This window comes from Clarias gariepinus, chromosome 9 (genome assembly GCF_024256425.1).
Source record: "Clarias gariepinus isolate MV-2021 ecotype Netherlands chromosome 9, CGAR_prim_01v2, whole genome shotgun sequence".
In the NCBI taxonomy this organism is placed as follows: Eukaryota; Metazoa; Chordata; class Actinopteri; order Siluriformes; family Clariidae; genus Clarias; species Clarias gariepinus.
This window is the reverse complement of record NC_071108.1, coordinates 18,076,550-18,099,837: the sequence shown is the minus strand read 5'-3', so window position 1 is coordinate 18,099,837 and position 23,288 is coordinate 18,076,550. Positions and strand designations below refer to the sequence as shown.

Genomic DNA, 23,288 nt, shown 5'->3' with positions numbered 1-23,288 from the left:
CAATATAACGTAATGGCTTATGGACTGGTAAATGCACCTGCGGTGTTTCAGGGGTTCATGAATGACGTGTTCTGGCATATGTTAAACCGTTTTGTTATAGTGTATTTAGATGATATTCTGATATACTCATGGTCATATGTCGAGCACGTCCGTCATGTAACCGCCGTACTTCGTCGACTACGCGAACACAGGCTCTATGTGAAAGCAGAAAAATGCGAATTCCACAAGAGTAAGATCGCATTCCTCGGCTATCACATAGGGCCACAGGGGGTCGAAATGGATGCAGCCAAGGTAACTCCGGTGCAACAATTGCCGGAACCCAAGTCAGTGAAGGCACTACAGTGCTTTCTTGGGTTTTCTAATTTCTATAGGCGCTTTATTAGGGGCTTCAGTACAATGGCAGCACCGCTCACGGGGTTGTTAAAGGGAAAACCACAATGATTACGAGCGTTTTTGCTGGAAGCAGGTACGGCTTTCCAGCGCCTGAAACAAGCTTTCACCTCCACGCCTATTCTAAAACTACCTGATCCGGAGAAGCCCTTTTTAGTCGAGGTCAATGCGTCGGAGGTGGGGTTGGGAGCAGTGCTGTTACAGCGCCACGGCCACACAGAAAAGCTCTACCCCTGCGCCTTTTTCTCGCGAAAACTGACACCTGCCGAGCGCAATTATGATATTGGGAATCGCGGACTGCTAGCAGTAAAAGCTACGTTAGAGGAGTGGAGGCATTGGTTGGAGGGAGCTAAATAACCCTTTGTGGTACTAACAGATCATAGGAATCTGGAGTACCTCCAACAAGCAAAGAGACTTAACTTTCGTCAAGCCCAATGGGCGCTGTTTTTCACGCGCTTCCACTTTATAATCACGTACCGCCCCGGTTCTAAGAACATAAAGGCCGATGCGCTATCCCGCTGTTTTCCGACGGTCAGATCCTGAATCCATATTGCCTCCGTCACTTGTCGTGGCTCCGGTGTTATGGGACATCGACTCGGAGATAACCCAGGCGATGCGATCCCAACATGTACCGCGGGGTTGTCCGCCAAGCCGAACCTACGTCCCGGAGTCACTTCGAGAGCGAGTGACGATAGAGGCACATTCCAACTTTTCTTTAGGACACCCCGGCGTACTAAGAACATACCATCTCCTGGAACCAAAGTTCTGGTGGCCAAACATGCAGGAAACCGTGAAAACAGTAGGTTAGTCTTGTGCTGTTCGTGCAACAACTAAAACCCCTCGATGTTTGCCAGTTGGGAAATTAATAACCCTGCCCACACCAAACAGGCCGTGGTCCCACATTGCAGTGGATTTTGTAACGGATCTGCCAGTGTCAAAAGGGTACACAACCGTGTTGGTCATAGTAGATCGCTTCTCTAAGGGATGCCGATTTCTCCCATTTAGCTCTCTTCCAACTGCCCTCCAGGTAGCAGAAACCCTATTTAATTCAGTGTTTCGCTACTACGGTATTCCGGAGGACATCGTTTCAGATCATGGTCCCCAATTCATCGCAAGAGTCTGGAAAGCTTTCTTCCAGAAGTTGGGGACCACTGTTAGCCTAACGTCGGGTTATCACCCCGAATTTAACGGGCAGGCAGAGCGGACTGTCCAAGATTTCGGGAGGTACCTCCGCGCATATTGTAGTAGTCGACAACATGAGTGGGCAGACTGCTTATTCTGGGTGGAATATGCACAAAACTCACTAAAACACTCCTCGACCGGCTTAACGCCGTTTCCATGTGTGCTGGGGCACCAACCACCGCTCTGTCCCCGGGATGCCACTCCCACTGATATCCCCATAGTGGATTAGTGATTTAAAAGAGCGGAAAGAGTATAGGAGAATGCGCACACCAAAATCTCCTGAGCAGTTCGCCGGTTTAAAAAATTCGCCGATAGACGGAGAAGGGAAAGTCCTCCGCTCCAGGTAGGCGATCAAGTGTGGCTCTCGACAAAGGACCTTTCCCTCAACCTCCCGTGTCGCAAGCTCTCTGCTAAATACATCGGCCCCTTTCCCATATTAGCACGCATCAACCCTGTCTCTTTTAAGTTACAGCTTCCCGCTCATATGCATATTAACCCTGTCTTTCATGTGTCTCTTCTCAGGCCAGTAGTGCGGGGGCCCTTGGACGGAGGCTTCGCAGAGCCTTCGCTCCCCGGGGCTATGGAAATAGCGGGCGCCCCTGCGATCAGTGTCAAAAAATTTCTAGACTCCCGGAGGAGAGGAGGTTCCCTGCAATACTTGGTCGATTGGGAGGGGTATGGACCGGAGGAGCGCAGCTGGGTCCCGGCCCGTGATGTGCTAAGTAGGGAGCTCATTACAGAATTCCACCAGACACGGCCGGACCGCCCAGTACCACGACCTCCGGGCCGACCCCCCCGCCGGCAAATCCAGCGGGTCGGTGGGTCCCGACTCCCTCCGGTAACGCAGAGAGCGCGCACACACCTATCCTGGGAAGCCGGTCCTGGGAGGGGGGGTAATGTCACATCAGAGCCAACTCAGTCCTGGGGAGTAAGATCTGGCTCACCCGACTACTAGGCCGTCGCTGTGTCTACCCCATGTGTGTCCCTATTTATTCCAGCCGAACCTGTAGCCCTTCATCTGTTCACTGTTGTGCATTGTCTTTTGTGTCATACGATATCTAATCATTGTGTTTTCTTTGTATGTCTGACCCAAGACTGAGGGGAGTCTGCAGGCGGAAGACCTTTTCGTTTCCAAGTTCAAGTTCAAGGCTGACCGAGAGTCAGCACTAATTCCAACACGGAGGCTGTAAATCCAGTTCGTTTGGTGTGACCTAGTTTAACCCTCTGAGAACCGCCTGCAGACCCAGCCTGGCGAAGTAACCCCAGCCCCGTTTCTTTTGTGTCGTTGTTTTCTTTTTGTTACTGGACTTTCACTACGTTGGCTCATAAAAAAATTAATTCCTTTATTGTAACCCTGCATCTGCGTTCGCCTTCTCCAGTCATGACACTTAACACTTTTTTTTTTTTTAATGCTATACAAATATAAGTGAAATGAGTTTTTATTGTCTTGGCTGATTTGTGGTTTATAGTGTCATATTCCTGCACAAACACTGAACTTTTTTATTTTATTTAATATTCTATTTGTTGCTTAGCTAACTTTTATCAGGTTTACATTTCAACATTCTACCCATTTGGTTTAAAACATAATGTCATCAGTTTTGAAACATAATATGTTTCACATTTTTAGACTATAAAGATATGGAACAAAGTATTGTAGTAAAATTGGTAAAGAAAATATGCAATACATTTAAAGATGGTGTGAATTATATTATGTTTGTGTCAGAAATTTTTGAATGTATTTATGGTTTGCTCCACATGCTGCAAAACTTATTTTACACCCTGATGTTTTTAAAACAACACTCCCAGTATTTGAATGCCAATGCCATTTCTTTTGCTATAAACTGAAGACATCTGGGTTTGAAATCAAATTATAGCTTTCATGTCCTGGAATTGACATCTACATTTATTAACATCATAGAACCTGACACCTTTTGTTCAAACTCATACATTTTTAAGTGATCAAAAATATTAAAACCTGTGACTGATGTGGTGTTTTTGTTACCTAGGTTATTGATTAAATTGATTGTTAACAGGTAATAGATCTAAGTAAAAAGCACACAAACAAAAACAATAGTTCGTGACATCACCAACAACCTACCAAAGTGATAAAAGGACCAGTGAGGAAAAATAATAATTCTGCTCATGATCCAAAACATAAAAGCTCATCAGTCAAACACAGTGGCTGTAGCGTCATGACCTGGCCTTGCATGGCTGCTTCTAGAGCATGCTCACTAATCTTTATAGGCAATGTAACTCAAATGGCACAAAGAATACAAAAAAAAAATACATCCAGTCTAACTGGAAGGAACAACCTCCCGCAGCAAAACAATGTCCTAGAACACACTAACAATGCAAAGAACTTCATCAAGGGGAAACTGGCCAAGGCAATTACCAGACTGTAACTTGAGCGTGAGCATGCAGTTCGCCTCCTGAATAGAAGACCTCCAAAACATACAACAGCTGAAAGAAGAAAAGCATTTTTTTTAATGCAGTTTGGTGATCTCAGTGGGTTGCAGGCCTAATGCCTTTGTTCATTTAATTGTGACATTGTGCATTTAATTTATGACTGTGTTCTTGTGCTTTTTCCTACCTTGACAATTGGGTGGTTCAAGTAGTTTATGTAGGTGTAAACATTGTTTATTTAAAATCAGTGTAGGCGATACCCTCACTACAATGCATATACTGTAGTTTATAGTTGTACAAAAAGGATAGTGTAACTATTCTGCCCTCTAGTGGTATTTACCATGGGTTTTCTATTATCACATCAAGTTTTATATGTACAGTACATTTATCTGACCAATAATAATAATAATTAAGCATTAAACAGAAAATGGATATTAATAAAAATATACCTATCTTGTTTTGTTAGATACAAACATACTAGGAACACTTTAACAAGAATCTGTAAGGTGTTCAAAAAAATAGTTTTTTTAACAATACCACAACGCGCTTAAAACACTGGACAACATTAAAAAGGGCTGCTGGAAAATAGAGATTACAGTTATGGCTCCACAAACTTTCCAATATGCTCTTTAAACCTCTGCAATTAAATGACAGTACATGTAATTGTAAAAAATCCCTTTTTGTTTCATGCTGACAGATGCATTAAAAGTGTAAGAACGTCACTGGCAAACGACATGAGTTTCAACTGGCTCTACCCCCGAAAAAAAGCTGAAACCATTTGGCGACTTCTGCATGATGATCATCAAAGAACAATCCACATTACTGTTGACATTGTCACTGCCAAGTTTGTCTTCAGGCGGCTGATCCAGGAGCCGAAGGAACATTGCGTCAAAGTCTGCCAAGAACTCAGTCAGCGTGCCGTGAATGATCCGTCCTTTATGTCAAGGATCATTACTGGTGACAAAACTTGGGTGTATGGGTATGACCCTGAGATGAATCAACAGTCTTCACAACCGAAAAAGGCAGGGCAGGTCCACAGCTCGAGCATGTGCATGCTCATCGTCTTTTTCGACATTTGTTGAATTGTGCATTGTGGATTCGTCCCCAGGGGCCAAACCATCAATAGTGAATTTTACCGCCAGGTTTTAAGGTGTCTGTGGGAGGATGTATGTGAACTCCCGAAATTATTTGATACCACATTGTACATGTGTGTCACATCTTTATAACATACAAACACTCACTGACTTGCTTATTGTCCATAATGCTTTACCCTGAATAAAGGGTAGCAGGGGGCCTGGACTTGTCTGAAGAGACATAGAGCACGAGGCAGGGTACTTCCTGGATTGGGTGCCAAATTTTTTGCAAAGCACACTCGCATTCACACATTAAAGGCAATTTGAGAAAACCAATTAGCCCAAACTGCATATCTTTGGACTGTGTAAGGAAACTGAAGTACCCAGAGCAAACCCACCAAGCACAGGGAGAACCTGCAAACACACAGACTAGTGAAGGGGAAACGAACCTGGAACCTGAAAGTGGAAGGCAACACTGCTAACCACTAAGCCCTCATGCAGCCACACAAACAAACAAACAATAACTAAATAAATATTTGCCTGCTCTATAGTTTTATTCATTTAGGGACCATTATTGGGAATAAAAACATTCATTTTTCAACCAATAAATACTGGCTAGTAATATTACTAATCTTTTCATTTGGACAATGTTTTTGTTGCTTGCTTGCTTGTTTGTTTGCTTGTTTTTGCTATACCGCCCCACCACTAGGCAGCGGTAAATCATTTGCGTGTTTATCATGTAAATTCCGTTTACGTGGTCATGCGCCCTAGGAATTGTCCGAATATGGGTGCTTAAAAATAGAGGTGGTGAAAAAAAAATCACCGGTCGCCCTCGCTTTGGGACGTGGCCCAGAACAGTTGGTTATTGCGTCACTACGTTCGTACGTCATTACGTTTTTACGTGCTATGTCATCGCCACCGGTGCACTTCCTTCATCCGGGTAGGAGATTTGTTGGTGAGGCAAGCTACATTGCTAAAAGAAAAATGGACAGTTTAGCATTAGTTTTAATAACTAGCGCGATGACAATGATTGTGTTCGTTTATGATATAACCTTTTGATAGACAGTATAAACCCGTGGTTCAGCAGTATGCTGGGTAACTTGCGTGTGTTTTAGCCGACGTCAGCCGAAGATTAGCTTAGCCAGTGGGTTTGTTCATTATTAAGCATTAGCTAAGAAAGACTGTAAAAAGCTCGAAATAAAACTGTTTTTACTTAAAATGTTTCTAATTGCTAATGTGGTTTGTTCATTAAGGAACGCGGTGTCTCTAAAAGCTCATCACTTTGAAGTTAGCCATGATGCTGGGTGGCCGTGGGCTCAGTGTGCGCGTGCTGGTCCAGATGTTGTGTGCACAGCTGCTCTGGGGTCGAGTGTGGAGCTCCGAGCTCACCTTCGAGCTTCCAGATAACGCCAAGCAGTGTTTCTACGAGGAGATCACCATCGGGACTAAGTGCACCTTAGAGTTCCAGGTACGACACTCTACACAAGTGCACTACGTAGTGTATGAATTACCCCTGAGTACTCGCCTACTGGTGATGCCTCGACCTCAGAATTATCACAGTCCATCTCAAACACTCTGTGTGTGTGTGTGTGTGCGCGCGCGTGTGTGTGAATAATATCAGTTAAGAGCAGATCTGTATCAGGTGCATGCAGCCTTCAAGTACGTAAAGATGGTTTTGGCTTATATTTTACCTTAAAATCTCCACATTTCATACTCGTTTTAAGGGCTGATTAATAAAAAAATGCTTAAAGTATTTTTATGAATGCTTCCTAAAGGCATACTTGGTCATGTTGACTAGGGATCGTTGTAATGTTTGAAGAAGAAACATGACTGAGTTCTAAATAAAGAGCTGCGAGCAAACAGTAACATATTCTTCAAAGACAAGACACAAAATGGCACCAAGCGCATTTAAACAAAAGCAAAGTCTAAATACAGTACCAGTTTGAATATGCCTTTTAATTCAGTGTTGTTTGTTTAGTGGTTTATTTTCTACATTCTAGAACAATACTGAGTGAGAAACTATGTAATGGGACATATGGCATTAAGTAACAACAACAACAGTCAGTTGTTGTTGTTTTTAAATATGAAGGTCAGCTGTTCTGGAATATTTCTTGCAAAAACAATATTGTCAAGTGCATTTGCACAACCAACTCAGCACCATGATGAAACTGGATTTCATAAATATTATCCCAGGAAAGCAAGAACTAAATGTAAGTTCTAAACTAAATGGAGAAGATCATTTAGAGTTACGGGCCTCAAAAATCACCAAGAGTTCCACAGACTAGAGCCATTATGAAGGCTTAGCAGAGGACAATTTGTAGACATCTCAATATCAACTGGTCCAAGGAGATTATTGCATATTTTGCCTTTAGTAATGTTTTACCATGTAGAAATAAAAATCAGACAATTAAATTAGAAGGTGTGTCCAAACTTTTGACTGGTAGCACATGACAGTTAGGTTTAAAAGATGTCAATCACATGATTTATTTATTTATTTATTTTTAAATGCACTCTGTATAAATCTAAAGCATCAGCAAAACATTTCGATTTGTGCTAGGGCTGGACGATATGGCAAATATTTATATCACAATACATTTCTTAATTTTGGTTATTTTGATACGATATAATTTCGACAATTTTAAAAAGCCTCAGGAAAAAGCTGCCGAGGACACACACAATGGATGTCTGCAAACTGAATTTGCAGAGTCTAGAATACCTCCAGGCTCCTCCTATTAAAATTATATATATATATATTTTTTTATAATATATATAATAATATATTTAAATTTAAACTACAAATTAAAACAACAAACAAACTGCTTCAGCCAGGATAAAGAAACAAAAATAATAAAATAAATAAAGTGAGCAACAACAAAAACACATTGCTCTGGTCGGAACATTGTTGAGTGTTGATGACACCCTATGACAGGCTCTAGAGGTTTCTAGAAAGAGGCAAATACTTTTCCATGGCACTGCATGTAGTCAGATTGTTCCGTGAAAGGTGAAACTGTGCCAAGTGACGTTATAGCATTTTCAAAATCATAATAACTTTACACTGATCTGATAACTAACTTTGAATAATGAACTTATTGTTCTTTTCATTTGTTTCTTTTTTTTACAAATATGATTAGGAAATAGATGCAATATTATGGTTTCCGTAATTTTTTTATATATTTGTGTACTGACTGGGCAGGCCCACCGGGAAAACTCCCGGTACTCCAGATGGCCAGTCCGCCACTGTATATATATATTTAAATGTATATCGAAATATCGAAAATGTGTTTAAAAATCATATCAGCATTATTGAAAAAAATTCTATCGCGATATATATTGATATCAAATTATTTCCCAGCATTATCCAACGTTTGCATTTTGTTTATTTAATACTTTTGAGGTCATAAAAAGCAATGTATTTGTCTTATTCCATGTACATGTGAAAATCTATAAGATAACCCGTGATTACATCTTTAAGACATAACATAAACTTTGCAGTCACTATTTTTGTATAGAGCATTGTTTGGATAATATTATTTATTATGAATAATTTTTGGACAAACAATAAGAACAGCACAGAAATGTGCAAACATTGACCAAATGACTGGATCCCTGAAAAATAGAAGACTGAGAGAGCATTAATAAGCGAAAGTGGCAGCTTCAGGCATATCTCTTCTGATTTAACCCGTTAAATTAAATCTTTCAGATAAGTGACATTTGGGAGTGTCACTATCATGATCACAGGCAAATTTGGTAAGACCTTACTGAACCATCAGTATTGTAGTTAGATTGTTGTTAAAATCACAAATATACTGGTATATAAATTTTGTCTTCATAAAATATATATTTTGTGAGAGATTAAAAAAAACATTAAATAAAATGTGGCTTATTATTATGTTTTTTTTGTTGTTGTTATTGTTTGCTTGTTTCATTTTTAAGCTTATATAAAGCCAGTAACTGTGTGTTACTGTAGAATCACCTAAATATCCACCATCCAGCCAAGAGTATACAAATGCCACTTCCAGCATGTTCCTATGTGCATACCTGATAATACAAGGGATGTTAAATTCAAACATGGACCTGTGATGAAATTTCTCATAAGCAAAATCGTAAAATTGATCTATATTTACAGAACACAGCACAGTACACTAATGACATAGGCAATGGTATTCAAGGACTAGTGAAACTGGGATAGGTCCCTTATTTGGGGATTATTTAGAGAAGATAAAGGGTTGTTTTTTTTCTCTCCAAATATACTCTTTTTCTTCTACTTTCCTGTTCTGTTAATCTGCACAATCAAAAGTCTCAGTTTGACCTGAACACTTGTACAGGTCACTCCTACAACCCTGTTTAGTATCTGCTGCACTGCTGCTCAACATACTTCATCGGTTGGGATATCGGTGTGTCGCATTTCTGTTCTGACCGCTTTTGTATTCAAGTATATACCGTTTCTAGTTGTTGTTTTTTTGTGCGTCATTTCAGGGTTTCTTTTTTGACTTGCATTAAAGAATTGGGCAACCAGCCACTGTGGAAAACTAGACCTCTACCTTTTTTTTTTTTTTTTTTTTTTTGAAGACACTTTAACTTTCTGGCTGAACTGTGTGACTCGGCACAATTAGCTAACAGATGCATATCCTGTGTGTGTGTGTGTGTGTGTGTGTGTGTGTTCCATTTTACAGCACATAACTTCACCTAATAAAATAGATGGACTTTCCCTGCATTTGTACTTGCATCCTGAGTAAGAAATGTAAGGTCAAGCATAATAGTAAGAAGGAAAAAGTATACTTGGTGATATAAGTATTGTAGGTGGTTGGTGTGAAAGTAATAAATAATTTATAATGGTTTTAATGATTAAAGAAAATCCTGTGTATATCCCTAGTAAATTAAGTAAACATTTTTTTGTGGACAGGAAGTAGTGTACATCTAATTTGATGTAAACAGGAAGTTCTTTAGTAGTCGGTTTACTTGCATCACAATAAGATATGTAAGATTAAGCATAATATTAAGAAGAAAAGAGAATAGTTTGTAGGAACTATATTGTGATACAATAACCTCAGCTAAAGCTGTGCATTGTCTTTATACTTGAAGGACATTTTTGAAAATGCATTCCAACTGCACCTTTAGAGAAATTATTTCACCCTGAGATTTTTCTGTGATGAGGATATTCTGTGCTCCTTTAACTTGACCTGTGTGTCTTAGCTTGTATTGAACCTGGCCAGAGGAGGAACCCTGCCCTATGCAGCGCTCTCACTCTGTGCCAGCCTAAAACAATGTGTCCACTGAGCCAGTGAAAGAATTCACCACCAGAAAAAGAAACTCTGTGGCATTGATGTATCATGAGATCCACCAATGACTGGAGTTCATTTTCACTAAACCTGTGTCTGATACTTACAGTAGACACCATTAAAGGTCTTCATTAACTGGTTCAGGGGGTACATCAGGGCAGCTTTGAGGTTAGTTCTACCACTGTGAAATAACCTGAAACAGTAATGTTGTGTATTTACAGTAGAAATACTGTATATTGACATAGCTGGTTCCCTTTTAGTGGCTTTTTGTCCCTGAAATGCTCTTGCTGTTGAAGGCCATCTCTTTTAGGGGGATCAGATCATCCTAATGTGTGTTACATGGAGTATTAAAAAAAACAACAACACTGAACCTTTTGTTGTTGTAGATCAGCATAATGAGAACAATCCATTTATGTGAATGTTATGTTCATTTAAGGGAAACTAAAAGTTGCTAGTGCTATTTGTCTCCTGTGGGTGGAAAAAGAATAAGTTACAGATTTTTCTCTCTGTTTTATTGTATCTTTTTTTTATATATTTTGTATTACTTTTTATTTATTTTATTAAGTAAATATTAATTAAATAATAATTATTATATATTGTTGTTAATTAATCTGGTATTAATGTGAACAACAATAATAATGATACATTTGTTTGTAAAAGACTTTTGCTGTATAACTATGCAGTGAAATAAAAGACAAAATAAGCACAAGAAAAATGAGCATAAGAACCAAACACTAATTATTAAAAAAAAAAAGTAATGCAATAGAATACACAGGATTATGTAAAAACTAAATATAGATTTAATTTTATATAGGTATTGAAAATAGATTAATATTTAAATATGAATGAAGGTAAATTAGAAAGGAAAAAATAAAAAATTATATTAAAAAGATATAAAATAGAATGATGAGATAAAATGAGATAAAAATACAATGAATATAAAACTTTAGATAAGTTAAAATGTGCTATATAATTGATAGTAGTTTATTGTAGTTTTTGTTTATGTTGATCAACACCATTAAAACAAAATGTAAACAAAATCATGGATCTCCCAAACCTAAACATTAATCATAGGTCTAAATGGCGAAACTTAAATTTCTAAGTTTCTAGAGGGAATGTCATCATTCTGCTTTGTCAACCAGTATGAATGTTGTAAAGCTAGTGCTGCAGGGCTTTTTTCTTAAGACCCGTGTGTTCACATTTCTTTCGCAATAATTCCCTGAAAAGAAATTAATAATAATGTTCAGATTCTTTTTTTTTTTTTTGGCAAACTTTGAGACATGCATTGTGGTGTTTTATCAAAAAATTTTTATGGTTCTTCAAGTAGGCCGGTGTCTGAGGTTTTGTTTTGTAAATTAAAAAAAATGCCATTTGATGATTGTTCTGTGCAGGTTGTCACTGGGGGCCATTACGATGTCGACTGTCGTCTGGAGGATCCGGACAGTACAGTTCTTTACAAAGAAATGAAGAAGCAGTATGACAGTTTCACGTTTACTGCTGCGAAAAACGGAACGTACAAGTTCTGCTTCAGCAACGAGTTTTCCACCTTCACACACAAGACGGTTTACTTTGACTTTCAAGTCGGCGATGATCCTCCCCTCTTCCCCAATGAAAACCGAGTCACTGCACTAACTCAAGTACGTATAGCGCATGCCTAATAAAAAGAAAGCGCAAGTATAAGGGTTGCAACCATGATTAAGAATAATAACATGGATAAGTGGCTGATGCTGTGTAGTCAACAGATACTTTGTGTAGCATAAACCACTGTTATCAGTTCGGTGCAATGGTTTTGCGTATACATTGCTCAATATTTTTGACACGTATTCATATTTTATCTCCGTCAGATGGAGTCTGCGTGCGTCTCTATCCATGAAGCCCTGAAATCTGTTATCGATTACCAAACCCATTTCCGGCTGAGGGAGGCGCAGGGACGCAGCAGAGCAGAAGACCTGAATGCCAGGGTGGCCTTCTGGTCCATCGGGGAGGCATTTATCCTCCTGGTGGTCAGCATCAGCCAGGTTGTTCTGCTCAGGAGCTTCTTTTCAGACAAGAAAACCACAACAACTCGTGTTGGATCCTAACATCACCAAGTCATTGTTATTTGTGGTCTCTCTCTCTCTCTCTCTCTCTCACACACACACAAACACACAATGGACTGAAGGCTGATGCCATGGTTCACTCTTCAATTTTAAAGCTACATAATTAATGTTTATTTAAAGATGTATCTGTTTGGCTTTACATCTTTTTAGGCTTTTGTATGGATTAACATTCATATCCAACAAATGATATTTTCAGTGGTAAGAAACGAACCTCTTAATTTATTGTTCGAGTGTAAGTTTAATTTTTACACTGCTTTCTTTAATTTGTGGAGGAGCTACTTAACACATGCTTAGTTCTGCAGATAATGGACTTGTGACTCTTTTGGTGCATAGGGATCAGTGGTAGGACTTCAGTATTAGATGAGTGTCATAAAACACCTTTCGGAAGACGTCAGAAGCATGTTTGGATAATTTTTATATTTAGAGCAATTTTTTCAGTTAAGTAATTTACATTTGTTCGCAAGTTGTTGTTTTTTTTTTTACCTGAAGAAATGATTTTCGTCGTCATCCGCTTGCTGGTGCTCCACTGTTACATTCTTAAAAGTAGCTTATTTTCAACAGCTGTATCTCTGTCACAAATATAGCAGGTGTTAAAATTTATAAACATCACAAAGATTAAATTATCAAGCACTGACTTAAATTATACAATTATAAGCATAATGTTGAAAGACCCCCATAATGGTCATTGACTATATTTGCTCATAGTTAAAACTTCACTGAGTATACACTCCAGATGGTTTGGGATTGAGTTTAAGTAGAACATTATACAGTTTTTAAAGTGTGTAAATACACAGTTTCTGAGTATCTACTGGCCTGCAGTTTCTTACAAACCTGGCAGCAGATGTAAGACAGTTTGTTGAGAGCACTGAATGTTGAAACTGCAGGGTAGTTGTTCACAATGACTGAACCCTGTGGCTGAAGAGCATGATTTGTGAGAAATACTTATAATTAAGCTGATAATGTAAATGGAGCCACACACGTCAACTGATTTGTCAATTGCATCCATTCATTAAGTAATCACAATAAAAGCACCAGTTGGATTAAGAAATGGTTGCTGTAGTAATGCTTTAGCTTGTTCAGGAGTAGGCACATTGGTGTACTTAATACTTGGGTGTTTTTTTTTTTGATTGAAGTAATAATTATGGGAATCTTGGCTAAAAGAAATGAAACACTGGTTATCCGGTTGGATTAAATGTGGGTTAAGTAGCAGATTTCGATTATATGGTTGTGTAAAGCTTTATGTTTAAAGCTTGTTTCTTTTTGTTAAACTGTCTTTACAGGATCCCTGTTCTTTGTTCTAACTTAGGAAAAGGTTTTCTGTTGTTCATTTCCAATGTGTTTGTTTTTCTTCAATAATCAAATTATATGTGGATTTGTTCTGAATTATCAAATTGCCCTTTTGTGTCTTATCACATCCAGAAAGAAATGGTGAGCCCTGGGGTGCACAATCAATAAATCTGATTTGAGAAACACATTACCACGTCTTATTAGTCTCCTGTGTTCTGTGTGAATAATGTCTGTACTGCTTTTTTTATGCCACCAGGGGGCAATGTGTGCTAATGTACACACTAAAACCAAACACATTAAGGGTGTATGTGTGTGTACATTATAACTTTGATAATCATTTCTTAAAGTTGATGTGTTTACAGAAGAAAGAATGGCCAAGTATACAGCAGGTTTTGTGAGGTGTTCTTGGTATACAGTGATTTTTCAAGAAATGACAACCAGTAACTGTGTAGCTGCTACTGGTCAGAATGTCCTAATATCCGTGTCCTCTTTCAGCAGGATCATGGGGCCCTGCTATACTACAAAATGTTCAAATTCTCCAGATCAGAAACAAATAATTCAAACAAGTCTTCATGACTTAAAGGATGTGCTGCTAATGTCTTGGTACCAGATACCACAGCATGCCTTCAGAGATCTTGCGGAGGACATGACACTTGACAGAGATCATTGTCAGCACAATAGGAATTACTCAATTAGATGGTTGTAACGTTTTAATCTTAGGGCTGATCTCTTTCTCTCTCTCTCACACACACACACACACACGTGTATTTAAATCTTATGTATAATATAATTATAATAATACTGTATCAACTGCATATATATCTTTAAAAATACATAATTAGATATTTTATAGCTATGTTTATTTTATTTATATTTTTTTAAATATCATGACTAATAAAAACCCAGTCGTCGTGAGGGACTTCTCAAGGACCTAATCGTCGTGACCAGAAAATTGTAATGTTTACGTTTGCTTAGACGTCGCGTCGAGTCCCGACGTTTCTGATTGGCTAGATTTAACGGCCATCATGAAAAGGGCGGGAGTAATGTGACTAATGGGAAGCTCCCGATACGCGAGAGCGGCCATTGGCATACACTTCCTTATTCGTCGTGAGGATTAGAAAGTATCGTATGAGGATAACATAGAAGACAAACAGACATTTTTGAGGAGCTCCGCGGGATTGTGTTTGTGTTTTTTTCCCCGAGGGAAGACTACTTTAGCGATTAGACGCCGCTGTTGGACGGTATCGTTTAACATTAAGTAGCTACAGCTGTGCGCGAGCTAGGCTAGGTCAGCTGTGAGCTAAGCGGGGGTGGTGAGCGAGCGAGCGGGCGCGCGCGGATTCCAGCACAACGTTTGATTTCCATTTAAATAAGTTGTCGGGATTCGGCAAAGCCGCGGTTTATGATGAGAAACCCATTAACGCGGGGGGATTTGAGCGTCTCTTGTGCTGTCATGGTTCTGCTGGTTAACTGAAGGCACACCGAGCAAGTGCATTTTGCTTCGACCGACATCGAGGAGGAACGACAACAAGGTAGAGTCGTTTCCTTTGCTAAAGCTGGATAGCTACATAGCTCATGTTGTGCTAGCTATAAAACTGGAACATTTATATTCATTTATAGTCCTGAGAAATTGAGTTATTGTTATTAGATTCTAAGCTAAAATGACTTTCTTGGCATTGCGACCAGTATTTCTGGAATCTGGCCCTCTGCAAACTGACACAACTAGCACGATAGATTAATTATACAGCCCAGCTGGTGTAGTGATAGCGAGTCAGAAGCTGTCCTCGCCTGATTTATTCATTATATAACCTTACATAGTTCTTCACGAGGTTACTAGCATGGAACATGTTAGCTATCGAGCTAAATATAACGTTAGCCAGCCAGCCAACTAGCTACTAGTGTAGCCTAAAGCTATCAGCAGTGAGCTATCAGCTAGCTGGCTCTTTTGGAGTTACACGATGAAGGTCTTGGTAATCCTTTATACACTTAATTTAAACCATAGGTGTAGTTGGAATTATCCAAGAATTTTTGAAAATCGTTTTTCTTTGTTTGCTTGTCTATAATCTAATGCTTAAGGTCCTCTGATTAGAATTACCTGATCTCAGTGTTTTCTTCTCTTCATTAAGGAAGAAGGCAAGCAACCAGATGCGATGGATTTAAAAACTGCTGTATTCAACGCAGCCCGAGATGGCAAGCTCAAGTTGCTTCAGAAGCTTTTAGAGAACAAAACCGACCATGAGGTAACAAAACTGATGTCTGAGAAAACGAATGGCGCGACGCCGTTGTTAATGGCAGCGCGCTACGGCCACCTCGATTTGGTCGAGTACCTTCTGGAGTGCTGCTGTGCCCCCGTCGAAGTCGGAGGATCCGTCAATTTTGACGGCGAGACCATCGAGGGTGCCCCGCCGCTATGGGCCGCGTCGGCTGCCGGACACTTGAAGGTGGTGCAGTCACTCTTGGGCCACGGCGCATCTGTAAACAACACCACCCTCACCAATTCGACCCCACTGAGAGCAGCTTGTTTCGATGGCCACCTCGACATCGTCAAGTACCTGGTGGAGCACAAAGCCGATTTGGAAGTGGCCAATCGGCATGGCCACACATGCCTTATGATTTCTTGTTATAAGGGCCACAAAGAAATTGCGCAGTATCTGCTGGAGAGAGGTGCTGATGTAAATAGGAAAAGTGTCAAAGGTAAAACACCACTACAATCCAAGCAATGTGAAACAATTTTGTCAGGTTTATAGAGTTATTTATTTATTTTAAAAAAATTCTATAGTCCGTAATAGCTTTTTTGAGGTTCCAGTTTGTGCTGAACACTTTATGTATAACTTTCATTAGGGTGGTTTGTAATGTCTCATTTAACCTCTAAGCTCTCTGCATTTTGCAGGTAACACCGCCTTACATGACTGTGCTGAGTCAGGAAGTCTGGAGATCATGAAAATGCTTCTGAAGTATGGTGCTACGATGGAAAAGGATGGCTATGGCATGACTCCTTTGCTCTCAGCCAGTGTGACTGGGCACACAAACATCGTAGACTTCCTCACGCAACATCCTCAAACGAACAAAATAGAACGAATTAATGCTTTAGAATTGCTGGGTGCTACTTTTGTGGATAAAAAGCGGGATCTTCTGGGAGCTTTAAAATACTGGAAGAGAGCCATGGAGATGCGATACGTTGACTGCAACAACATCCTTTTTAAAGGCGAACCTAAAGAACTTATCATGGCGTATGACTATGCAAAGGAGGCTGGGAGCATGGAAGAGCTGGACAGTTTGATCTCGGACCCGGATGAGATGAGAATGCAGGCTTTGCTTATTAGAGAACGCATTCTGGGCCCATCACATCCAGACACATCATACTACATTCGGTACAGAGGAGCTGTCTATGCCGATTCAGGGAATTTTGAACGGTGCATCAACCTGTGGAAGTATGCCCTGGACATGCAACAAAATAACTTGGACCCGCTTAGTCCTATGACTGCCAGCAGCTTGCTCTCATTCGCCGAGCTTTTTTCTTTCATGCTGCAGGACCGTGCCAAAGGCCTCCTGGGGACTTCTGTGTCTTTTGATGACCTCATGGGCATCCTTAGCAAAAGCGTCCTGGAGATTGAGCGTGCCATGAAGCAGCGACAACCCAGCCCCGACCCAGCTCAGCTGAGCAAAGCACTCGCCATCATACTGCACCTCATCTGCTTGCTGGAAAAAGTCCCGTGCACAGTCGAGCAGGACCACTTCAAGAAGGAAACCATTTACAAGTTTCTCAAGCTGCACCCATGCGGGAAAAACGGCTACAGCCCCCTCCACCTGGCCGTGGACAGAAACACAACGTGTGTTGGCCGCTACCCCGTCTGCAAGTTCCCCTCATTCCAGGTGACCTCCATTCTTTTAGAGTGCGGTGCTGATGTGAACTGTCGTGATGAAGATAATAACAGTCCTCTGCACGTCGCTGCCTCCAACAACCACCCAGACATCATGAAGCTGCTTATTGCAGGCGGCACGCACTTTGACAGCACCAACTCCTTCAGGCAGACTGCGTGTGACCTGTTGGACGAGAAGGAGATGGCCAAGAACCTGATTCAGCCTATAAATCACACCACGCTGCAGTGCTTGGCTGCTCGTACCATCATCAAGTATAATCTCACGTATAGGGGAAATATCCCAGAGAAGCTTGAGGCTTTTGTGTTACTGCACAGATAATGACTAAGGCATGATTACAGGTGGTTTTAAAAAGTGTCTCAGAGCAAGGAACTCATTTTGAGTTTCCGCTCTCCACTTGTACGGTTTGTACAGAATAAGGAGTCTATTAATTAAAGACTTTGAGAATAGATTATTTCTGTTCTGCAGGCATGCCTGATATTTTCTCCCACACAATGCTTATTTCTTGCTGTTCATAGACTATTTGTTTTTTGTTAGGATTTTTTTTTTCCCCTTGCAGTTTTGCCTGATCCCTCTGCTTTGTATTTGTCACTATGCAAAGGTGGTGGGATACGTCTTATTTAATTCCACTTTTATCTTGCTGGCATCTGCACAATACTGTTGTACTGCTACTCTTTTATGAACCCACAGTTATGCCCTCATTTCCTAATTTGTGTTAATGTTATGGGAATGGAATGCACTCGTTACTCCCTTTGAGCATACAGAAGCTTTATGCCGTGGTTGGTGTTATGTAAAAACCATAAGTGCTTTATTTCTCCTATGCACAGCGTATGATATCGCGACTGTTCCATGTTCCTGGACTGTGCCACTGTTTTCTAACTGCCTGACTACTGTCATCGTTTTTCCATTTTCCTTAACTTGACTGCAAACCTGCAGCAAAAAAAAAAAATTATAATTTTTTTTTTTTTTTAGTTTGGATCCTATTTTCATAGTCCTCTGATCCCAAGTTTTAAAGCAGGCTATAATTTAAAACAAAGTGTTGGATCTGTTTCCTTAATTTACAGAATGTACTGTGTTAAATTGATTTTGATCTTCTCAGCGCGACAGTTAACAGAATTGACTTTTTTTTTTTTTTTTTTTTATTCCTGACAATATTTGTAACATATGATACCATTCATGGATAAATTCTTACTCTAGATCAAGTTTTGCAGACAACAAGGGCTTTTCGTACTTAGGCACACACTTCACAAGCAGAAAAATCAAGTGTACAGTCCTAGCTGTCAGAAAATTTGCACTTTATTGCAGTGGAGTTTCGAAATTCCTTTTCCAATGGCTTGTCAATGTTTCCAGAGCATATTTAACAATAAACCTCGGTTGCACTTCTTTTATTCTTTATCACTTTGGTCCCCTTTTTTCTTTCTGTTTTCCTTCTGTAAACCAGCAGGTGTGAGGTTCTGGGTGACTGTTTCACTCTCAACAGGTAAATCCCATGCTCATGCCACTTCCTTGTATCAAACTTGCACAGTCATGCAGCGTTCACAAGTGATTCACGTCGGCTAAATGACGTATTACTTAAGATCGTCTCCACCTATGCACTTTAAGCACGAGATGGTTATTTAATTATCTGTCTCTATTTTATAGTGTGTAACTATTGTACAATACGGTCCATTTGGCCTACACTGCGTTGTATCATTATTGCCATGTTTACTTTTAAGTGTAAATGAATTTGAGTTGGAAAAGCTCATTTGCTCTTTCTCTGGTTTATTTTGATCTATTGACACACCCTTATGAGTCATTCATAATGTAGCCTCTTTGTTGTCCGTGTACATTTTTGTTTTTTCTTTGTTTGTCTCCTTTTTTCAGTGTTTGACATGTGACGCTCAACCTACTTCACTGTTTCTTTAAATAACCATGAATAATGCCCTATTCAAAATGTGGCCTACATTAGAGGTTTGAGACAAGTGCTTTTTCAGGTGCAGAGATGCAATACGGAATCAAGACACACTCCGGCTTCCATCTAATCATGCACTTTTACTGCCGTTATAACTTGTAAAAAGCTGTCACCTCCAGATTCCTTATGTGCTACTTGTCTTGAGCACAACTAAAACCAAAATGCACCAGCACTGTGTCTAAAGCTGAAATGCCCTTTTACAAAGCGCGGCTTTGTTTAAGCTTCTTAAAATAGCGATCCTTTTATTAATTTCAATTGAATTGTGTCTTGCATTAAATGCTTAAATGTCTCTTGCATAAGGTTGGCTGTGCAGTATGCTTCAATAGCAAAGGGAATAAGTATGTGGTTACTTGAATCTCATACAGTAAGTGAGGACGAGAGAAAGACAAGAAAACTATAGATAAGCATAAAGGAATGACAATTTAGACCCGAGGTTTAGCTGGAAAGAATGATTGACACCTTTTTAATACTTTCATTAGTATCACAATCAACTTGTGCTACTCTTGTTCTGATAAAGTCCACAAATTAAGTAAATGTGATTTACCACTGCTGTACAAGGTGGCCCAGTAGTCAGAACTGATGAAGTTACACGAAGAGATGATTTCCTTCTTTGGAGCAGTGATGGCTCTGCGCCGATTCTGATAAATAACTAACTTCAAATGACCCTTAAGTCTTGTGGGATTAGATCTATTTGATCTTCTGTTGTTCATTTCAAACCTCAGTTGGATCTGAAAAAGTATAAAATTTCACATGTCGAAATATGCCTGTGGGTCCAGACTTTTGGGCTGCCCTGTATTCTTACTGTAAATTAAAACTAATGATTTAACTCCTCTATATTAGTCATAATAGCGTGAACATGTAAGGCAAATGTACACTGGTTAAAAGTCGCAAAACATATTTAATTGTATATTGAGCATGCTAGGTTCCAGGCTTGCAGTATTGAGCTCCCAGTGCCTTTGAGATCTCTAGCTTACATGTGACGCACACAAGCAGCTGTTGGGGATGTGAACGAGAAGGTTGCTTTCTATAGTGAGGTCTCACTCTTAAGCCTGCCAAGGCCACTCATCCCCTGGGATTTATTCAGCGGTGTACATTTACTCCTGATGATATTGCCAAGCTAGATAGGGGTTAGTCAACCGAACACCAAGCTGTCATTATGAGCAAAAATATTCGGCTCTCTATTTTAGGTACATTATTCTGTGGTAAAAGTGGCAGACAGTGTTTGCTGCAAGACATTTTAGAAGCAAGAAACATGACGAGTTGCAAGGATTAAACAAGAGCAGCAACAATGTGTTTCAGCTTCAGAAAAAGTAACCTTTTGTAGGTTTGGTATATGACAAGACACTTTTTTTTTTTATTTAAGGTCTACAAAACTGGCTATCTGCAAATATTTGAAAATGCACACAAAAAAATACATCTAACCCCTAACTCAAATGGCCATATATATGGATGGTTCATAATTTGCAAAGGTGTCTGACAAACCTATCGTATATTGAAAATATTGCAAGTTACAAGTACATCTAATGTACAACTACTGCAACGAACATGTAAAGTACAAAATAAGTCATGCTAAAAAAAAAAAATTAAATCAGGGATCACCTGTAGGTTAAAAAGCAGATGTCAGTAAAGCATTTTTGTGTAAGCTATATTTGTTTTGAAAAATTCCTAATAAGCACAAGACGAGAGAAAAAATATTCCCATAATAAATTTCTATTTTTAAATACATGACTAAGTTCAAAATACTGGCTTTGAACTGTTCAAGACGATATTGCATTTTGAGAGAAGTTAATAAATTATAATAAAACATTCTCAGAACATTGGTCTCTCTTCTAAATATAAAAAGCAGCCCGATTATTGCCAATCAGTCCAGTAGTAACTAGACAGCTAAAATTGAGTTGTTTAACCCAGTACATGGAATTTGAAGTTATTGCCATACATTGTGTAAACGATGTAAGAACTACATCTGCATTTTATGTGACCATAAATAATGATGAATATCTCACAATAATGCGTGCAAAACCTTTGCGATTAGTGACTGCCTGACCTCTGAGGGCCCTGGATATCCCTGCTGTTCGGCAAATCCCATAATGTAGGAATGCATTTTGAAATAAAATACAACAGCTGAGCCGTGTTGAAGACATAACAGAAAACACTGAGAGGGAGAGTGAGCACAAGCCAGATGAGACTAGCCATTACACTGCTATTTTTAGCAGGTGTTGCAGTCAGAGCTCTTTTCTGGGGGAATACTTTGAGCAGATTCCTGCCTTGCAACATGATAATTGGAATGAATTACTATTAAAAAATGAAAGCTGGTCATTTTCTGTGGAAACGCATAACAAACTAGCGGTGTCCCGGGTCATTCTTTGGAAAAGTCTTATTTTTGTCGGTCCACACTATACTTTCCAATGTAACGGAAAATAAATGTTGACCAAAAAAAAAAAAAGATTTTTTTTTTAAACATATATACTGTTTACAGAACTTCTGATTCCTTTATTAGGACTGTCTTAATAACTGAATCTGCCAAGACTGCTTGAGACACATCCAGGCTGTTCCTGGAATGTTACTGAGCTGTGTTGCAGCACTGCAAGGTAAGATGTGCATGTGTGCTAACTGCAAGAGTAGAATTTCACTGACACAACCAAAATGCGAGTAAGCGCTCACACAAACACCATCAACATAAGTCCTGTTCCTTCTACTGGCACTGGTTCTTCCTTCATGCATCAAGCTGTTTTATATAGAAGTGTATAGGTAATCATAAATTAACTGTTGAATGTGATTTTCTTGTGTGTTGTTGACCTTATAGGATAATTTATGGTCTGTAAGTCGACAAAGATCCCCAAACAACGTGTTTACAAGTCATAAGTTAAAAACTATTAGTTGTGTCACAATCGGTGCAATCCCAGATCTAAAATCATTTACCTGGAACAGAACTGTTCTATATTAATAGTTTTCTGAGAAGCACCAGGCATGTGAATTATGCACATAGATCACTCCTGCTGTACACACACTTAATAATAGCGATGTATACTTCATGTGGACAGCAAACTATAGACAAAACTGTAGCTTATAATATTTATAATATTTAAATGTCAGTCTTATGTTTATTGCTATGGAGTTTTTAGTTCATTTGTTGTTTTTGGTTAATGTTGCTGTGAACTGCTGCCAACACTGAAATAATGTTAAACGACATCATTTCACTTCTGACCTCAACTCTAAGCCAGGTTTCACCATCCTGCCATTACAATGACCACCACTTGTTTCCTTGTTTTCAGACATACACCGATCTTTAAGCACGCTAGAAGTAATAATTCCTGGTTTAAAAAGAAATCCAGATTGTTGGTCAATCTAAGAGTATCCTAGAGATAAGTAGCTAGGAATCTAGAAATAGTCCTTTGCACTATTAACAGAATCATAATAATTTTTTAAAAAAAGGTTAAAACATCCACGTCCAGGTTCGATTCCCGCCTCGGGTCTGTGTGCAAGGAGTTTGCATGTTCTCCCCGCTCTTGGTAGGTTCATTTCAGGTTCTAAGACATGCATATTAGGCTAATTGAATGAATTCATGGTTTTGGGCCTTAAGAAAGATATCTTTAAAGATCTGTTAAGAAAAAAAAACATTTTATTCTATGCCTAAGCAGCTTGTTAGAATAGAATCTACTAATAGATTAACTTTATTTGCTAAATTTTTTTTTCAATTTTGGTGCATTCATATTACGATGTAGGTACTGAAAGTAATGCATAAATA

At 39.3% G+C, this 23,288-nt stretch overlaps 2 protein-coding genes across 4 annotated transcripts; both read left to right on the top strand.

Annotated features, from left to right (window-relative positions):
* Window positions 1-5,952: 5,952 nt before the first annotated feature.
* On the top strand, window positions 5,953-13,900 carry tmed7 (transmembrane p24 trafficking protein 7). Of its 2 annotated transcripts, none has more exons than XM_053504815.1 (4): window positions 5,953-6,003; window positions 6,302-6,516; window positions 11,719-11,964; window positions 12,172-13,900. In XM_053504815.1, the coding sequence occupies exons 2-4, from the start codon at window positions 6,343-6,345 to the stop codon at window positions 12,406-12,408; spliced, it is 657 nt and encodes a 218-aa protein (XP_053360790.1). In that variant the 5' UTR covers window positions 5,953-6,003; window positions 6,302-6,342; the 3' UTR covers window positions 12,409-13,900. The 2 variants fall into 2 exon arrangements, with proteins under 2 accessions (XP_053360790.1, XP_053360791.1); XM_053504816.1 differs by lacking the exon at window positions 5,953-6,003 and adding an exon at window positions 6,007-6,192.
* An 875-nt stretch (window positions 13,901-14,775) lies between these two features.
* Window positions 14,776-18,987, top strand: fem1c (fem-1 homolog c). Of its 2 annotated transcripts, none has more exons than XM_053504778.1 (3): window positions 14,776-15,245; window positions 15,844-16,407; window positions 16,604-18,987. In XM_053504778.1, exons 2-3 carry the CDS (start codon window positions 15,864-15,866, stop codon window positions 17,911-17,913), a joined length of 1,854 nt encoding a protein of 617 aa, XP_053360753.1. In that variant the 5' UTR covers window positions 14,776-15,245; window positions 15,844-15,863; the 3' UTR covers window positions 17,914-18,987. The 2 variants fall into 2 exon arrangements, with proteins under 2 accessions (XP_053360753.1, XP_053360752.1); XM_053504777.1 differs by having other exon boundaries at window positions 15,840-16,407.
* Window positions 18,988-23,288: the final 4,301 nt, after the last annotated feature.

What these genes read in the sequence shown, in the direction of transcription:
- tmed7 (XM_053504815.1), top strand. Translation starts at nt 6,343, where the DNA reads ATGATGCTGGGTGGCCGTGGGCTCAGTGTGCGCGTGCTGGTCCAGATG. An exon ending in AGTGCACCTTAGAGTTCCAG is followed by an intron (nt 6,517 to 11,718) that starts GTACGACACTCT and finishes TGTTCTGTGCAG; the next exon opens with GTTGTCACTGGGGGCCATTA. An exon ending in GAGTCACTGCACTAACTCAA is followed by an intron (nt 11,965 to 12,171) that starts GTACGTATAGCG and finishes TATCTCCGTCAG; the next exon opens with ATGGAGTCTGCGTGCGTCTC.
- fem1c (XM_053504778.1), top strand. Translation starts at nt 15,864, where the DNA reads ATGGATTTAAAAACTGCTGTATTCAACGCAGCCCGAGATGGCAAGCTC. An exon ending in AAATAGGAAAAGTGTCAAAG is followed by an intron (nt 16,408 to 16,603) that starts GTAAAACACCAC and finishes TGCATTTTGCAG; the next exon opens with GTAACACCGCCTTACATGAC.